General features: G+C 54.1%; 9 protein-coding genes across 13 annotated transcripts; 4 read left to right on the top strand and 5 right to left on the bottom strand.

Moving 5' to 3' along the window:
* Positions 1-65: 65 nt before the first annotated feature.
* KVP18_001298 (uncharacterized protein) lies at positions 66-446 on the top strand (the record flags this gene model as incomplete). Its single annotated transcript, XM_067951183.1, has 1 exon — positions 66-446. One exon carries the CDS (start codon positions 66-68, stop codon positions 444-446), a length of 381 nt encoding a protein of 126 aa, XP_067807369.1.
* Positions 447-727: 281 nt separating this feature from the next.
* On the bottom strand, positions 728-3698 carry KVP18_001299 (uncharacterized protein; the record flags this gene model as incomplete). Of its 2 annotated transcripts, XM_067951185.1 has the most annotated exons (2): positions 728-3576; positions 3605-3698. In XM_067951185.1, 2 exons carry the CDS (start codon positions 3696-3698, stop codon positions 728-730), a joined length of 2943 nt encoding a protein of 980 aa, XP_067807371.1. The 2 variants fall into 2 exon arrangements, with proteins under 2 accessions (XP_067807371.1, XP_067807370.1); XM_067951184.1 differs by lacking the exon at positions 3605-3698 and having other exon boundaries at positions 728-3463.
* A 118-nt stretch (positions 3699-3816) lies between these two features.
* KVP18_001300 (uncharacterized protein) lies at positions 3817-4770 on the bottom strand (the record flags this gene model as incomplete). The annotated part of the gene is made up of 1 exon (XM_067951186.1): positions 3817-4770. The coding sequence occupies one exon, from the start codon at positions 4768-4770 to the stop codon at positions 3817-3819; it is 954 nt and encodes a 317-aa protein (XP_067807372.1).
* A 74-nt stretch (positions 4771-4844) lies between these two features.
* KVP18_001294 (uncharacterized protein) lies at positions 4845-6704 on the bottom strand (the record flags this gene model as incomplete). Its single annotated transcript, XM_067951177.1, has 2 exons — positions 4845-6627; positions 6667-6704. The coding sequence occupies 2 exons, from the start codon at positions 6702-6704 to the stop codon at positions 4845-4847; spliced, it is 1821 nt and encodes a 606-aa protein (XP_067807363.1).
* A 130-nt stretch (positions 6705-6834) lies between these two features.
* Positions 6835-9110, top strand: KVP18_001297 (uncharacterized protein; the record flags this gene model as incomplete). Of its 2 annotated transcripts, XM_067951181.1 has the most annotated exons (4): positions 6835-6927; positions 6956-7123; positions 7150-7401; positions 7443-9110. In XM_067951181.1, the coding sequence occupies 4 exons, from the start codon at positions 6835-6837 to the stop codon at positions 9108-9110; spliced, it is 2181 nt and encodes a 726-aa protein (XP_067807367.1). The 2 variants fall into 2 exon arrangements, with proteins under 2 accessions (XP_067807367.1, XP_067807368.1); XM_067951182.1 differs by lacking the exons at positions 6835-6927; positions 6956-7123.
* Positions 9111-9316: 206 nt separating this feature from the next.
* KVP18_001301 (uncharacterized protein) lies at positions 9317-10810 on the bottom strand (the record flags this gene model as incomplete). 2 transcript variants are annotated; one of them, XM_067951188.1, is made up of 1 exon in its annotated part: positions 9317-10810. In XM_067951188.1, one exon carries the CDS (start codon positions 10808-10810, stop codon positions 9317-9319), a length of 1494 nt encoding a protein of 497 aa, XP_067807374.1. The 2 variants fall into 2 exon arrangements, with proteins under 2 accessions (XP_067807374.1, XP_067807373.1); XM_067951187.1 differs by having other exon boundaries at positions 9317-10690.
* Positions 10809-11705, top strand: KVP18_005247 (uncharacterized protein; the record flags this gene model as incomplete). Its single annotated transcript, XM_067949646.1, has 1 exon — positions 10809-11705. One exon carries the CDS (start codon positions 10809-10811, stop codon positions 11703-11705), a length of 897 nt encoding a protein of 298 aa, XP_067807375.1.
* A 44-nt stretch (positions 11706-11749) lies between these two features.
* Positions 11750-13030, top strand: KVP18_001295 (uncharacterized protein; the record flags this gene model as incomplete). The annotated part of the gene is made up of 1 exon (XM_067951178.1): positions 11750-13030. One exon carries the CDS (start codon positions 11750-11752, stop codon positions 13028-13030), a length of 1281 nt encoding a protein of 426 aa, XP_067807364.1.
* A 53-nt stretch (positions 13031-13083) lies between these two features.
* Positions 13084-13844, bottom strand: KVP18_001296 (uncharacterized protein; the record flags this gene model as incomplete). 2 transcript variants are annotated; one of them, XM_067951179.1, is made up of 1 exon in its annotated part: positions 13084-13844. In XM_067951179.1, a coding segment is annotated over one exon (761 nt), but the record flags the coding sequence as incomplete, so codon positions are not given. The 2 variants fall into 2 exon arrangements, with proteins under 2 accessions (XP_067807365.1, XP_067807366.1); XM_067951180.1 differs by having other exon boundaries at positions 13084-13665.

Raw genomic sequence — 13844 nt, 5'->3', positions numbered from 1 at the left:
GGCGTAATCCTTACACAGTTGCATACTCATCGAAGCTGTGCCCTCGCGTGGAGTTCTCCTTTAAGATGAACAGGATGCGCGTGAAAAACCTGTGCCCTCATGGGCGGAAGTGCGCGTTCAGCCACACCAAGGAGGAGCAGATGTATCATCCATCCGTGTACAAGACGCAAATGTGCAACCAGTACCCTAAGTGCTACAAAAGGTACTGCCCTTTTGCACATGGCAATCATGAGCTCAGGTGCAAAAGGACAGAGAGCCCACCGGCTGTTGAAGATACTAACGTTTCGTCCGAGTTGTTCTCGCAGATCCTATCGCTGTACTGTAGTCTAGGCGACACATCTCCGGACGTGGCCCACCTTCCGAGTTTGGACCCTAGTTTCCTCAGTGCGCCCGTGGCCCACTGTCGGTCCCTCCTGTCTCCGAGCCCCAGCGCCGATTCAACGTAGGTGACCGTTTATCTCGTCAATCAGGTCATCGCCGGCATGGTTCGATGTGTCAACCCCATCCACCGTGCATTCATCGTTAGGATTGAATTTTCCCGAGGAGTATCCGGAGCCCCAACTTACACCTTTACCCCCTTTCCCGCTGTTGGATACACTCTATTAAACGTCGCAGAATTCGACCTGACACAAGTTTATTTGCTGGATACTGTGCTATAATTTGTGCAACACAACCAACCCAACCTCAATTTCAGGTGCTGACGCGCGTTTTTGAACAGAAATTGGTATCAAGTCTTCGTCACCTGTACAAGATGCACCAGTGGATCCCGCACATCACGAGGGTTCCTAGCGCCAGTAACGCGCTCCAAACACTGGATCACACTTTGCTCGTCCGCGGTAGGGAGAGCCTGGACCAGGATGCTTAAGAGATCCGTGGAAAGCTCCGGCTTGGAGGCTAACAGCCTTTTGAAAAGCTCTGCGACCTCCCCGATAAACTTGACATCCATTGCCCGCTGCGGCCGCATGACCGGCAACAACGACGCGAACTTTCGGGCAGCTGCCAGGAAGTCGATGGGAACGACGGTGCCCACACGGTCTGCGAGGATCTTCCACGAGGAAGCTTGGCTTGCCATGATCTGGATGTCCTTCTCAGTGGTAGGTGCCACCGGTAGCATGAGAAGCCTGCCTACAGATGGAACCTGACCCAACACTTCAGGCAAGTCCTGTGCCTCTCTACACACGCTCTCAGTTAATAAGAAACTCGCAACCAGCACGTCCAACCTTTGAGACTGTACTTGTAGATCGTCTGTGTCCAAAACGTCTGCACACTCCTGGTTGCCTCGTAGAATCCGCTCTAAGAAGACCGGATCACCGCCAAGCAGAAGCTGCGACGTGCCATCAGTTATATGACACGCGTAGGCAACGAAATTGGACAGATGACAGAGCTCCTCCTTAGCCAGGATTCGACCAAAAGATATACCAGCCTGGTCGGTCGAAATGGAGGTGTAAACCTTCTCCAATATGCAAAGACAGACCTCCTTTACGACGGAGATGCTATCGGCCTTCAACGACACGGCAACGCGTCGGCAGAGTTGCAGAACAGCGGAGCGGACATCAGGAGAGTCTCCAAAATGCGCCATGGCCCACACAAGGTTCTGTAAGCACGAGTGCCAGAGCGGCATGTACTGGGGGTCGGGGCGAGAGAAGGCCTGTACGAGCTGTGCTAGGCACTGCAAGCAGCGAGTCACCAGAAAGACTGCCACCGCGGAGTTTGACGACGGTTCAGCTCGAAGGAGTGATTGGTTGAGCATGCCTACGATGCTCAACGCCTTCGGAATTTGCTCTGAAGATGACCTAAGCAGCAGGCCTGCCACGGCAAACACCCTAAGCTGATCATCGAACAGGTAGTTACCATCGTTGGCGGGCCAGGGCTCACCGTTGAGCGCCTGTGCGGCGAACGACGAGTCGAGAACAGGAACCTCCAGCAGCGGTGTGAGCGACTCGACAATTCGCGGAGTGAGTGCCGTAAAGGACGAGTGGTTGTTACGAACTAACCTCAGCAATGCTACTGACGCCTTCGTCACAAGGACACCTTCTCTTGAGAACAGCCCATTCGGACTCAACAAATTCAGCACCATGTGCTGACGAGCCCCAGGCGAGAGCAGCCCATACTGGACTGAAACGCGGGCGATCAGGTCGAAGTAGAGAGTCAGAAAGGGGACTGACTGTACAGGAAGGGGAAGCGAGAAAAGCGAGCTAAGGACGCTTGACACGCGGTGATGATCCTTCAAGGGCTTGCTCAGGTCTTTCCAGCAATCGAGATACGTGTACAACAGAGCCAGATACGCCTCCGCAGCTGGAACAGACAACCGACCCGATGCCAGATCATCCATCCGCTGCTCAATCCACTCGACCGAGAAGGTGTCTCGCCTAAATCGAAGGATGCGGCGCATAACCACAACCCACTGATCTCGGGCCTCCAACACGGGGCTGTCCTCATGCAGGTCCGCGGAAGGAGGGAGCTGCACAACTAAAAATAGACCATTGAGACAGTCGAGCAGAGACTTGCATACTGCAGAGCTCGTTAACTGCAATGGAATGCCTTTCTCAACGTATGTAGTTACCAGCTTAACAAAACTGTTTAGGAACGGTTCCAGAACGGCGCTGTCCTCAAGCGATATCCGCTTTAGTGCCTCTAGACTGGCGTCGTAGACTTGTGACGTCATCCCCCATCCTCGTTGGAGGAGTAGCTGGGCAGTTGCTGGAGGCACTCCTCCACTGTACAACGCTTCCTCGGCCGTTTTGGGTTCGTAGGTGCCGTTAACCATTGGAGTTAGGTCCACGAGAGCGTCGACAAGTTCCACGCCACAGATGTTAAGGGTGTCATAGTAGGCTTGGCTTGGCTCGACGCCGGGGGCTAGTACGGACGGCAGCAGCATGGAAGTCAGCTCCACCTTTTTGAATCCCGGAGCCCTTTTGTTCAGTAGCCACGCCGCCGCCTCCCAGGCCTCATTACGAACGCTAGCCTCCTGATGTTTTGTGAGCGACATCAGGAAGTCGATATGCTGCGTGGAGGCCACGAGTACAAGATCCACCCAACCAAACGTGTATCCCAGCGCCTCTATACCGCAAGTCAGTGCTAGCGCTGCTGGCGCAGAGGTCTCGGCGGCTAGAGCCGACAGTCGGTTATACATGGCGCTCATTAGCTGCTCGAGCTGTGTGTTACGTAGGTGGTCCTTGATAACCATTGCCTGCGCTCTAGGAAAGCCAGAAGCCTCCGAAATTACCTCTTCATCAAGGGCAATCATTATTCGAAACCCAAGTTCCACGAAATCCACGCTAGGTGCGAGGATGAGATCGATGACCTCAGCGAAGGCCGTAGGCCACCGAGACGGGTAGTCCGCTCGTAAAAGGCGTACAAAGAGCAGGCTGGCCTTGCCGACGACCACCGGTACGTCAGCGGCCCAGACTCCAATCGACCGCTGCATTTCCTGCCTCAGCTGACTTCGACTCGCCACGTCCATCAACTCCACTACGTCAACCAGAGACGACAGCCCCCATAGCCGGAACTCCAGCTGCGTGTTCTGGTTGGCTGCCAATGTCAACAGGACATGCCATGCTTCTGGTCGCGCACAGTCTGCGTGTGCGGGGCGTACAACACCCACGGTCAAGGACCTTCTGTGCCTCCAGCTTGTCGTGGCGGCCCGACGTTCCGTCGGCGAGATGTAGGAGAGCCGTGCCAATCTGGCTTAGGTCCATCGAAATAAGGGAAATCTTTGGCGAGACGCTCGCCAGATGAAATTGAAGATCTTGATTGTTTAAAAAGCTCCGCCTTCGTTAATCTGCCACGTTACCGTATTTTTTGGCACACACGACTTCACGCAACAACAACCTCCTCGGCAGACGCTTCCAGTTCTTGCTCTTTTTCTGGGACGTCCATCCACTGAAACAGGAAGTCGTATCCATGTCCCTCCCTGAACAGGCACGACTTCATCTGCCTGCGCAAAAAAGAATAGTCTGGTCGTTCCACGAACCGGAGGGATCTGCAGTACACCAGATAGGCTTGGAATTCGGCAGGGTAGTTCTGGCACAGCAGCGACAAGGGTGTAGCGAGCTTCACGTCCATAATTCTGTCGTACTTATCCTTCTTGTTGACCGCTCGTAAACCTTGCCAAGGCAAGGAGCCCCGCACGAAGTACATGTACACATACCCTAGCGATTCCAGGTCGTCGCGCCTGGACTGCTCCACTCCCAAGTGAGTCGAAAGCGATACGTACCTGGCAGTTCCAGTCAAGCTTTTCCCTTCGCGGTAGCTTATGTGCTGATTCGTGCGGGAGTCTTTGTATTTCTTGGCCAGTCCGAAATCGATAATGTAGACCATTCTATCGTGGCGGCCACGGCCCATCAAGAAGTTATGTGGCTTGATGTCCCTGTGGATGATGCCCAAATTGTGAACGTATTCAATCCTTTGGATCATCTGATCAGCAAGCATGCACGTCGTCTTCAACTGAAACCGCCGGCCACAGTAGTTAAAAAGATCCTCAAGGGAAGGACCCAGCAGATCCATCACCATCACGAAATATTCACCCTCGAGTCCATACCAGTAGATGTTGGGGATTCCCGCCCCTCCTTGAAGGAGGCGGTAGAGCTTCACCTCATAGAAGAGGTGGGGGTTCTTCCTCTTTGCGTTCTCCATCTTTATCGCCACCTCCTTGTGTTGGACGAGGTCAACCCCAAGGTAAATCTCCCCAAAGGAACCACAGCCTATACGCCGAGAGAGGCGGTAGTTGCGGCCGATTCTTATCTCCATCTTGAGCCCATTACCGGACATGGAGAGAATTTCTGATATTAAACTTTGACGTTTTTGGCATCGATGAGAGTTGAGAATCAGCAGTCACAAACACATCATTCTTCAGAACTCTCTTCGCTGGATTCGTCAAATATCAGGTCCCCCATCATTCCAGCCAGCAGGGTGGGCTCATCGTCCAGAGCGGCATCTTCTGGGTGCACCAGCACCTGTCGGTTAACTTCGTCAGGCCGTTTCGCCACAAAAGACACCTCAGCCTGCACGTCGACGCCCAAATAGGAGTCACACATAGCAGTCACGATGAGAGTGATGGGCCCAGCTTCACGCACAGGAAACTGGATTGCGGCGTCGAGGGTTCGGGCTGGCGAGGCGAGTTTCTTATAGGAGTACATTTGGTTGGATTTCTTGTCGCGGACAAGGAGCCACCATTCTTCTTCTTTCGGGACAGGGAACCGCGGTGCGTGCGCGACGCCAGCGCTGGTCTTTTCGGGCAGGTTAGAACGCTTGAGAGAAATTTTCACTGACCCAGCATCTCCAGGAATCAAGTCGTCCGCATCCTCCACCACCGCGTCAAGAGTCATTCTTGGCAAATGAGCCAAAAACGTGGACACATCCAGCCGTTGGTCTTCCGAAAGAGACGATAGTCCGGGTCGTTCGGCTTTGTCGGCTAGCTTCCACAAAGCATTATTGCCCATGGGGAGCTCGGAAACCATGTCGTTGGTCACGTGAGGCACCTGAAGCAAAACATTCTGGTTGTCCATACTTTGGACGAGAGATCGTCGGAACTCAATGACAGGCTGGACCAGAGAGTACCAATTATTGATAAACGCCAGTTCGAGCATAGTCTGTGTGACCACGACGGCCGCCTGCAGAATCTTGTTCAAGTCAGCCTGCAGCTCAGGCGTCAGCAGATGGTGCTTCCTGTGGAGGTGTGCCAGAATGACGTAGTAGTTACGCACAATTACCGGAGACGACAGTTGTAGTTTGTGAGGATCCTCGATGTTCTTCATCAGTGTGGAAAGGCCCTCCTCCTCCTTGGGATAAAGAGGGATGTCCCTCACTTCGGCTGAGGCGGCGAGGAATTCCGGCAGTGATTCACGTTTGGTCTGTTGGTTCATGTAGAATGAGAGGAATTGGACTGTATCCACGCGGGTGCCATTTGAAGAGTAGTTCTTTTGCTGATGATACAGAGAGATGAACTGCATCGGAATAAATATTAGCAGAACGAAGAAGAAGAGAATCAGAATGAACACCTGATTCTCCTCCTCAACAAGAAACCGAGGAAGGCCGATCCCTATCTTCATAGGTCCCGGCCCATCAGGATTACCGAATTTCTCGTAGTTCTTCTTGGCAGTTTCGTCTGTTAGTGTCTGATAGGCCTTCCCAATTAGCATAAAGGTGGCGGCAGCCGTCTTGTCGTTGGGGTTTTTGTCGGGATGGAATTTCAACGACAGTTGTCGGTACCCCTTCTTGATCTGCTTTTCAGTGGCGTCGTGGGCAAGATTCAAAATGGCAAACGGGTCGAACGCGGCCACTTGTGGCTGCATAACCAGCATCAGCGAGATCAGATAGATGAAGAAGCACCACAGCCCACTCAACGCAACCACCTGCATCCAGAAGCTCCGGGTGTTCTTAGCACTCAGCCGTTTACCCTCGTGGTCGACGACACTCAACCGATGGTCAACGCACAGAGAGCACATGCAGTATTGGCGGAGGGACTGTGCTGGGCCTGTCGTTGGGAACCACTTGCGAAGGATTTTGGCCCGTGGAGACACGACCCTGTTCCGAAAAAAATACAACGTCCAGGGAACCAGCACAGTCAGCATCACAGTGCCCGTGAAGAACAGGGACGCCGTGTCATCGTAGTTAAGAAGGTTCGATCTGTGAGAAGATAAGAGAAAACCGAAGCGGGTCACTCACGAGGAGTCCTTGGTGAAAGTCTCCCTGAAGCCCGACATTTAAATCTGAATTTCTTTGACGTGGTTAATGCAAAGAACTCAATGGCGGCTTTGAAGCAGGACCGGGCCCCAGGTGAGTTATCCTGTAGGGAGTCCCTAGGCCCACGTGAGGCTTTTATTCGAGAATTAAATGCTCGTCAGCTGCAACCTTCCCGATAGTTCGCTTGCATTCTCGAACCATGCGTATGTCCATCCGGTGGACTACGACCAGTTGAAATCAGAGGTGAGCATCCACCTCCGACGAGATGCAGTTCCGTGGAAAAGGGCCCGTGCAGGCGTCCGTGAAGGGGCTCGTGTTGGTTGTGGAACCTCTGAAGACTGTGGAACAAGGGAACGTGGCGTTGAATAAACTTCAGCGGACTTCGGCTCGAATCGGACTGGGTGAGCAGCTCCCCATCATGGCCTGGAGCAATCCAACGGTGGGGTTCCACTCGTGCACACACAGATGCCCGTGGCCAGCCTGGCGCTGAATATCGCCACTGTCAAGCGTGACGCCACTGCAAAGGTTGCCGACACCGACATCGAGACATTATTTCGCGCTCGATTCGGTGAATGTGTCCTCTCTGCTGGGCAACTATTCCCTCTAGAAAAGGAGGGGACCACTCTCCAGCTGAAGGTGCTAAAAATGGAGCCGCCGGTGGTAGATGGCAAGCCGAGCTCTCCTATACTGCACGGGACGCTTGACGCTTCAACTGAGGTAGGTTTGTTCGCGTTTAATTCTGGACTGATGGTTCGCAGTTCGACATAGAGGCAGCAGAGGGCGCCAACGTGGTCGTTACGAGCAAGAAAGTTCGGACTAGGAACTTATTTCAGTCTAACTTCAACTTCCAAGCTTTAGGAATTGGAGGATTGGATTCCGAGTTTCAGAATATATTTCGAAGAGCGTTTGCGTCTCGTGTTTTCCCTCCACATGTGGCTGCGGAGTTGGGCATTCAACACGTGAAGGGCATGCTGCTTTACGGCCCCCCCGGCACTGGCAAGACATTAATCGCCCGACAGATCGGCAAAGCACTCAAAGCTCGTGAGCCGAAGATAGTGAATGGGCCAGAGGTGTTGAACAAGTTTGTTGGCCAGTCGGAAGAGAATATCAGGGCCCTCTTCAAAGACGCGGAAGATGAGCAGCGCTCGAAGGGCGACAACAGCAGCCTGCATATCATCATCTTCGATGAAATCGACGCCATTTGTAAGTCACGCGGTTCGAACCCAAGTGGTGCTGGCGTCAACGACTCGATAGTGAATCAGCTCCTGTCGAAAATCGATGGAGTAGACTCCCTCAACAACATTCTCCTGATTGGCATGACAAATCGAATGGACATGATCGATGACGCGCTACTGCGACCTGGCCGCCTAGAGGTTCATGTGGAGATTGGGTTACCGGATGAGGCTGGGCGACTGCAGATACTGCGAATCCACACCGAAAACATGAAGGATTCGGACCGACTGGCTGGAGATGTGGATCTGGGGTGGCTTGCGGGCATCACGAGGAACTTCTCAGGCGCGGAGATCGCAGGCCTATGTCGATCAGCAGCGTCCTTCGCTTTCAGTCGCAATGTGGATGTCAACAACCTGGGCAACCAACCCGACATCGAGGACCTCAAGGTCACCCAGACAGACTTTCAGGCCGCTCTGGGTGAGGTCCGTCCGGCCTATGGCGCCGAGGAAGGCGTGTTTGAGAACCAGTACCCTCATGGGATTATCGAGTTCTCGTCAGAGGTCAACCGCGTTTTGAAGACATTAGAGACGCTCACAGAGCAGGTACGTGAATCGCCCTCCACTAGCTGTCTCTCGTGTTGTTTGACCGGGGCGAAGGGCAGCGGTAAGTCTGCTTTGGCTGCTTACGTGGCTGTCAAGGCCATGTTCCCGTTTATGAAACTGATATCCCCCGACGACATGGTCGGTTTCGGGGAATTGGCCAAGGTTGACAAGCTCAATCGAACTTTTCAGGATGCGTACAAGTCACAGCTTTCTCTGGTGATGATCGACAATGTCGAGCGGCTTATGGACTACTCTCCGATGGGACCACGTTTTTCCAACAACGTCTTGCAAGCGCTCATGATTCTGATGAATAAGGCACCGCCGACCGCTGGGCGCCGCATCTTCATCATAGCTACCACGAGTCAGCCGGAATTCATGGAAGACTGCGGATTTCTTAACAATTGCCAAGTGGTCTTGACCTCTCCGCTCGCTCGAACCCAGCGCAGTATAACAAAGATCATGAAGGAGTCTGAAATGACGCGCAACTTCCCGAAGGACGTCATCAGCGAATTTCTCCAGAAGATTCCCGAGCCGGTTGGAGTTAAGTTAGTGCTACAGGCAGCCGAGATGGCCGCCCAGTATGCGCGGTCGCAAGATCTCACTGCCGATTTGCTCCTCGACTGCTTGCGAGATTGTGGCTACGGCAAGTGACTTGATTTTTTATGGGAACTCATACATCTTAAGTAAGCTCCGCTCGGTTTAGTGGGCGTCTCGGTTTAGTGGGCATCTCGGTTTAGTGACTCGATTTTGATGTGATCGCTTTAGTGGGCCACTCGAGATTTCGGGTCTACTCGGTTTAGTGGGGCCACGACCATCTCCGTGCAGCTTCCTCTTGCCAAAGAATTTTCGCGTCGCGACTATGGTAATGTGCCCTGCCAGATGCTAACCAAGCGGTTTTTACCACATGCCGCCACTCTAAAATCGGTACAGCCCTCGACTGCTTGTAGATCCATCCCGTGTATAGGGCTGTTCACCGCGAGCAGGTTCTTCTCGCACGTCCACCTACTCGTTGACCACACTTTTACACAGTGGTCAAAGCCGGCAGTGAAGAGGGTTGAGCCAGTGACAGGTTCGAAGCGTACGGCGCTTACCAGTCTCGTGTGCCCCATAAGCGTCTCTACACAGGCCCTTCTCCGAAGGTCCCATATTTTAACAGAGTTGTCGTCTGAGCCTGATGCCACTGCGTAGCCGTTGATGGGATGTGTATCGCAGCAGAGGACACCTTTGGCGTGCCCTTCAAGCGTCAGGATGCTCCGACCGGTCCTCAGGTCCCAAACTCGCAGTACACCACCCGTGTCGCCCGATACCAGCAACGATCCGTCGCTATGCAGTGCTATCGTCTGCACCGGCATGGCATGCCCCTCCTGCACCAGCAACTCGCGCTTTCGCTCGATGTCCCACATCCGCCAAGTTCCTTCGTGGGAGCAGCTAAACAGCAGGCCGTCAACTGGGTGGAAGATCACCTGGTTTACGCGCTCTTCGTGGCCCTCAAGAACGGCCTCCTGGGTCAGCTTATCCCCGACTCGGAGCATGTAAACGCCGCCATCACCGCCAGCAACAGCCAAAATAGCAGGGTCACGTGGGCTCCATGCCAGGCCGGAGACCCTCGTCTGACACACCTGAAGTGAGGTGAGAGGCTTAATGGCCTTGGGATCCCATATTCGAACCTCGCCGCTCCAACCGGATACCGCCAGCCTGTCGCCAGTCGTCGAGAACTTTGCCGCTGAAAGAGGCCTCAGGTCTACTTGGTGACTGCCCTGTAAAACCAGCGAGTTCACCACCGTCTCCACCTGGTATGCGACCTCTTCTTCCAACTGTTGCCAAGTCGTCCGGAACGTCTTCGCCCGGAGATGGCGGTTCCGGTTAAGCGCTTTGGGTAACGAATACTCCGCGATCCGATGTCTCGCCTGTTGCAATTCTGGCCCCCCTTCCGTAAAAAAAGTCTCCTTCTGCTCCTCGTCATCGTCCAAGCGCATGTCCGCGGACATATCCAACTTCTCCCCGGCTAGCTGCCTCTTGGCAATGATCTCTCTAAGGCGCATTCGTCTGTTGTAGTTGTCTTCGCCGAACAACGTTTGAGGATCCCCCAGCGCTCTCAGCGAAGATCGCACATTGCGATCGAGTGCGGGAGCATTGATACCCATGGACTCAGCGATGTGACGTTCCCGCAAGGCTCGCTGCTCCGCAGAGTGCTTCTCCACATGGAGAATGGTCTCTGGCGCTAGTGGCATCCGTGAGCGCTCCGCTGCGACGGGCGCGACTGCCTGTCTACTCGTGGCAAGTTCCAGCGCATGGCCTTCCAGAGAACCGAAGTGGATGTGCTCGGCCATGCACAATTCGGGGTTTTCCATGGGAAGGACCAAGCCAGAGCCGTCTCCCGACAAGACTACCGACGACGAGCTAACGCCGGAAGAGGAGGCCGAAGCCATCGCTGCCGCTCACCGGGAATTTCAACTCACAGACGCGGCACCACACATGGTTGACAAAGGTCTACCTGAGTTTCTCGACCTGCGAGACCCACAGATAGCGCTGGCTCTAATGGGCGGCACTGAGAGAAACCTTATGGATAACATGGTTTCCTACTTTCTAACTGAGGAGGGAATAAAAGCAGACGAACGGCAGTCGTATGGACCTTCTCGGTGGCAGTATTCCGACGACCCATTCGACAACTTCGACTACTACGCCATGAATGGGTGCCCCAATTGTGGTGCCCCCTACGACCTCGACAACCACTATTCGTTTTCTTTCAATCCGCCGGCGCTGGTGTGCGTTCAGTGCGGACACCGCGCCTGCCCACTCCACTTCGAGAACGAAAGCGACACCTTGGTGGATCGCCTCCAGGGACACCACCTGTCGGCCAGCGATAAGCTGGCGAGGAAGTCAGACGGCACGTTGAAAACCATCTTCAACACGGACGCCTCGGAGTTTGATGACCGGGCAGACAAGGCACGAGGCGCAGTGTATCTCCGGGGCGCTCGCGAATCCTGTTCCTTTGGTCAGACCAGCAAGGATTGGTGGCAGAACTACTACCTCCCGAAGGACATTCGAATGAGGGAAGTAAAGGAGACGATGCGAATCGTGGCGGCCATGGGCGACTTCAAAGCGCCAACAGTTAACGAGGACTGCGAGGTGTGCGGCAACGGGCAATCTTTTTTCCACACGTTCCAAGCAAGGTCTGCAGACGAAGGCGCGACCATCATGTACGAGTGCACGCTTTGCCACTCTCGTCGGGTTGTAAACACCTAAAAAAAGCTAATACATTCCCTCTTTTGGTTAATTTCCTCTCTGTGATGCCTGCCGTATGGTGCTCCCTTCTGGCGCCCATGGCCTCGTCCATGTGGATTTGCTCCGCGGGCCTCTGGGAGCCACTGAACCCATCCATTTTGGACGTACTGCTTATTTTAGTGGTGGCCTCACTCGCACATGCAGTGGGGGTCCTGGTCTCTACGCTACTCGTACGAGTCCCTCCCTCTGTTATTGGCGCGTTCACTGTACTGGCTTCCGCTGCGTCTTTGACACTGTTTATTGCTCGCAGGTGGCTGGACCTCTTGTATGTCGCTGTCATTATTGGAGTGGTCACCTTCAGTTCTGGGATCGTACTCTCGTGGCTTCGTGCTATCGCCACGGCGGAACTGACCCCCTCTAAGAAGACTCAATATGACGTGGCTACCGTGTCCGCGGAGATTCTGGGTATCGGACTATTCTTCCTCCTCAAAGGATTAGCCGCGCTGCGTTCACCAGTGTGCGGATTCGGAGTTATTTATGTCACTGCTTCGAGCTTAAACATTCTAAGCTTGCTGAGTCTGCCAAAATTCCAGTCAACGGGGCAAGACAGACAAATCTGCAACGATCCGTCGATTCCCGCCGCGTCGTTCTGCTCGCATGCTGCGTTCTGGTCAGTGGTTCTGTGGCTGCCTGCCATGGTTTCTAATCTCTACCCTTCCAGCGACTCCAGTTTCACTTGTGGTTGCATTCTCTCTGCAGGGCTGCTGGCGCCTCTGATCTGGATATTGTTACCTCGTTCCACCTTCCGAGGCAGATCACAGGTTGCTGCACTTATTTCCTCCGTGACTCTCTGCTCCTTGACTGCAATTTGGCTAGCTGTCGGGCCTATTGCGCCGGCGGAATGCACACTGCCTCTGGTGACGACTGCGTGGCTCTTCGCGGTGATCATGGGTGTAGGGCCCTCTCTTGAAAACCATAGTTCTGACGACTCACAAGCCTCAATATTCGATCAAGCAGTGGCTCGAATGGGATCAGTTGCTGGAATAATCATCACGCCGTTTGTTTGGCGGTTGGGAGGGCTAGGCGGCATGTTGATGCAGCTGTCAGCCATTTCCTTGGTCCTTCTTGCCGTGGTTATGATTCCTCAGCCAGCCGCTGCAGTGGAGAAGGAATTGCTCTTCGCTGGAATGTCCACCACTCCCCAAACTATACATGGGAATGCACGCTTAGTGCGTGTATTTACCAAAGGACTCATAACTGGTCACGGTGTCTCCCCTGCAAAAAATCAAGGCAGAAATTCATTGGCCTTTGGTGATATTTCCGAGGAGAGCAGTGTACTGGTCTAATTGTTTTGTATCGCTTTGCATAAACCAACTTTGCCACGGATATTCAAACAGGATTAGAGCCCACACCAGTATCCCTTCTTCTTTTGACGTCCTGGCCGCTTGATGTAAGCTGAAGGTGGGGCCATGATCGTCTGATTCGTCCCTTCGGAACCCATGCCAGCAGGCGGGAAAACCGACGGGGACATCACCAGAGACTCCTGCAAGCCTTCGCTGGCCATAGGCATGCAGTGTACGGCCTCAGAGCCAATAACACATCTAGGATTTTCCAGGCAGTCAGCGCTGTTGCTCTCGTTGGGGGTGTTTGCGGGAACTTTTGGCAAACCGCAAGACGGCAAGTTCGAGTCCGTCCACAGCCTGTCCACAGTGGTTTCCGTCGTCTCGATACACCCCTTGTCGGTGACATCATACTCAGAGACTTCCAGTGCAGTCACCATCGCAGCCATCTCCTGGCATTTACGGTTGAACTCCTTTCCAGCCCTGTCCATGGCCGACTCGTCGGTCTCACCAGGCAGCACCTCCACCTCCACGCTGGGATACTTCGGGTCTGCGGGCGTCAACTGAATGTACCTCCTCCCCTCGCTGGGGGGCGGCAGATCGCCCTTCTTTACTCTCGTCACTCTTCGACCGTCTGCCATGGTGCGGGTGCCATCAAATCCACCAGACGGGTCGACGACTTCTCCGTCCGTCTGTTTCTCCTCCTGTTTCTCCTCCTGCTGACCCTCCTGCTGACCCTCCTGTTGTTCCACCTGCCAACCATTCCGCAGTGCTTCGAGTCTCGCGTTCTCTGCACGGATATGATCAATCCAGTGTTTCA

Source organism: the organism of the source record quoted next (assembly GCF_019968955.1).
Source record: "MAG: Porospora cf. gigantea A chromosome Unknown PgA_NODE_616_length_13844_cov_333.98, whole genome shotgun sequence".
NCBI classification, from domain to species: Eukaryota; Apicomplexa; class Conoidasida; order Eugregarinorida; family Porosporidae; genus Porospora; species Porospora cf. gigantea A.
This window is presented reverse-complemented; position numbering and strand designations above follow the sequence as displayed.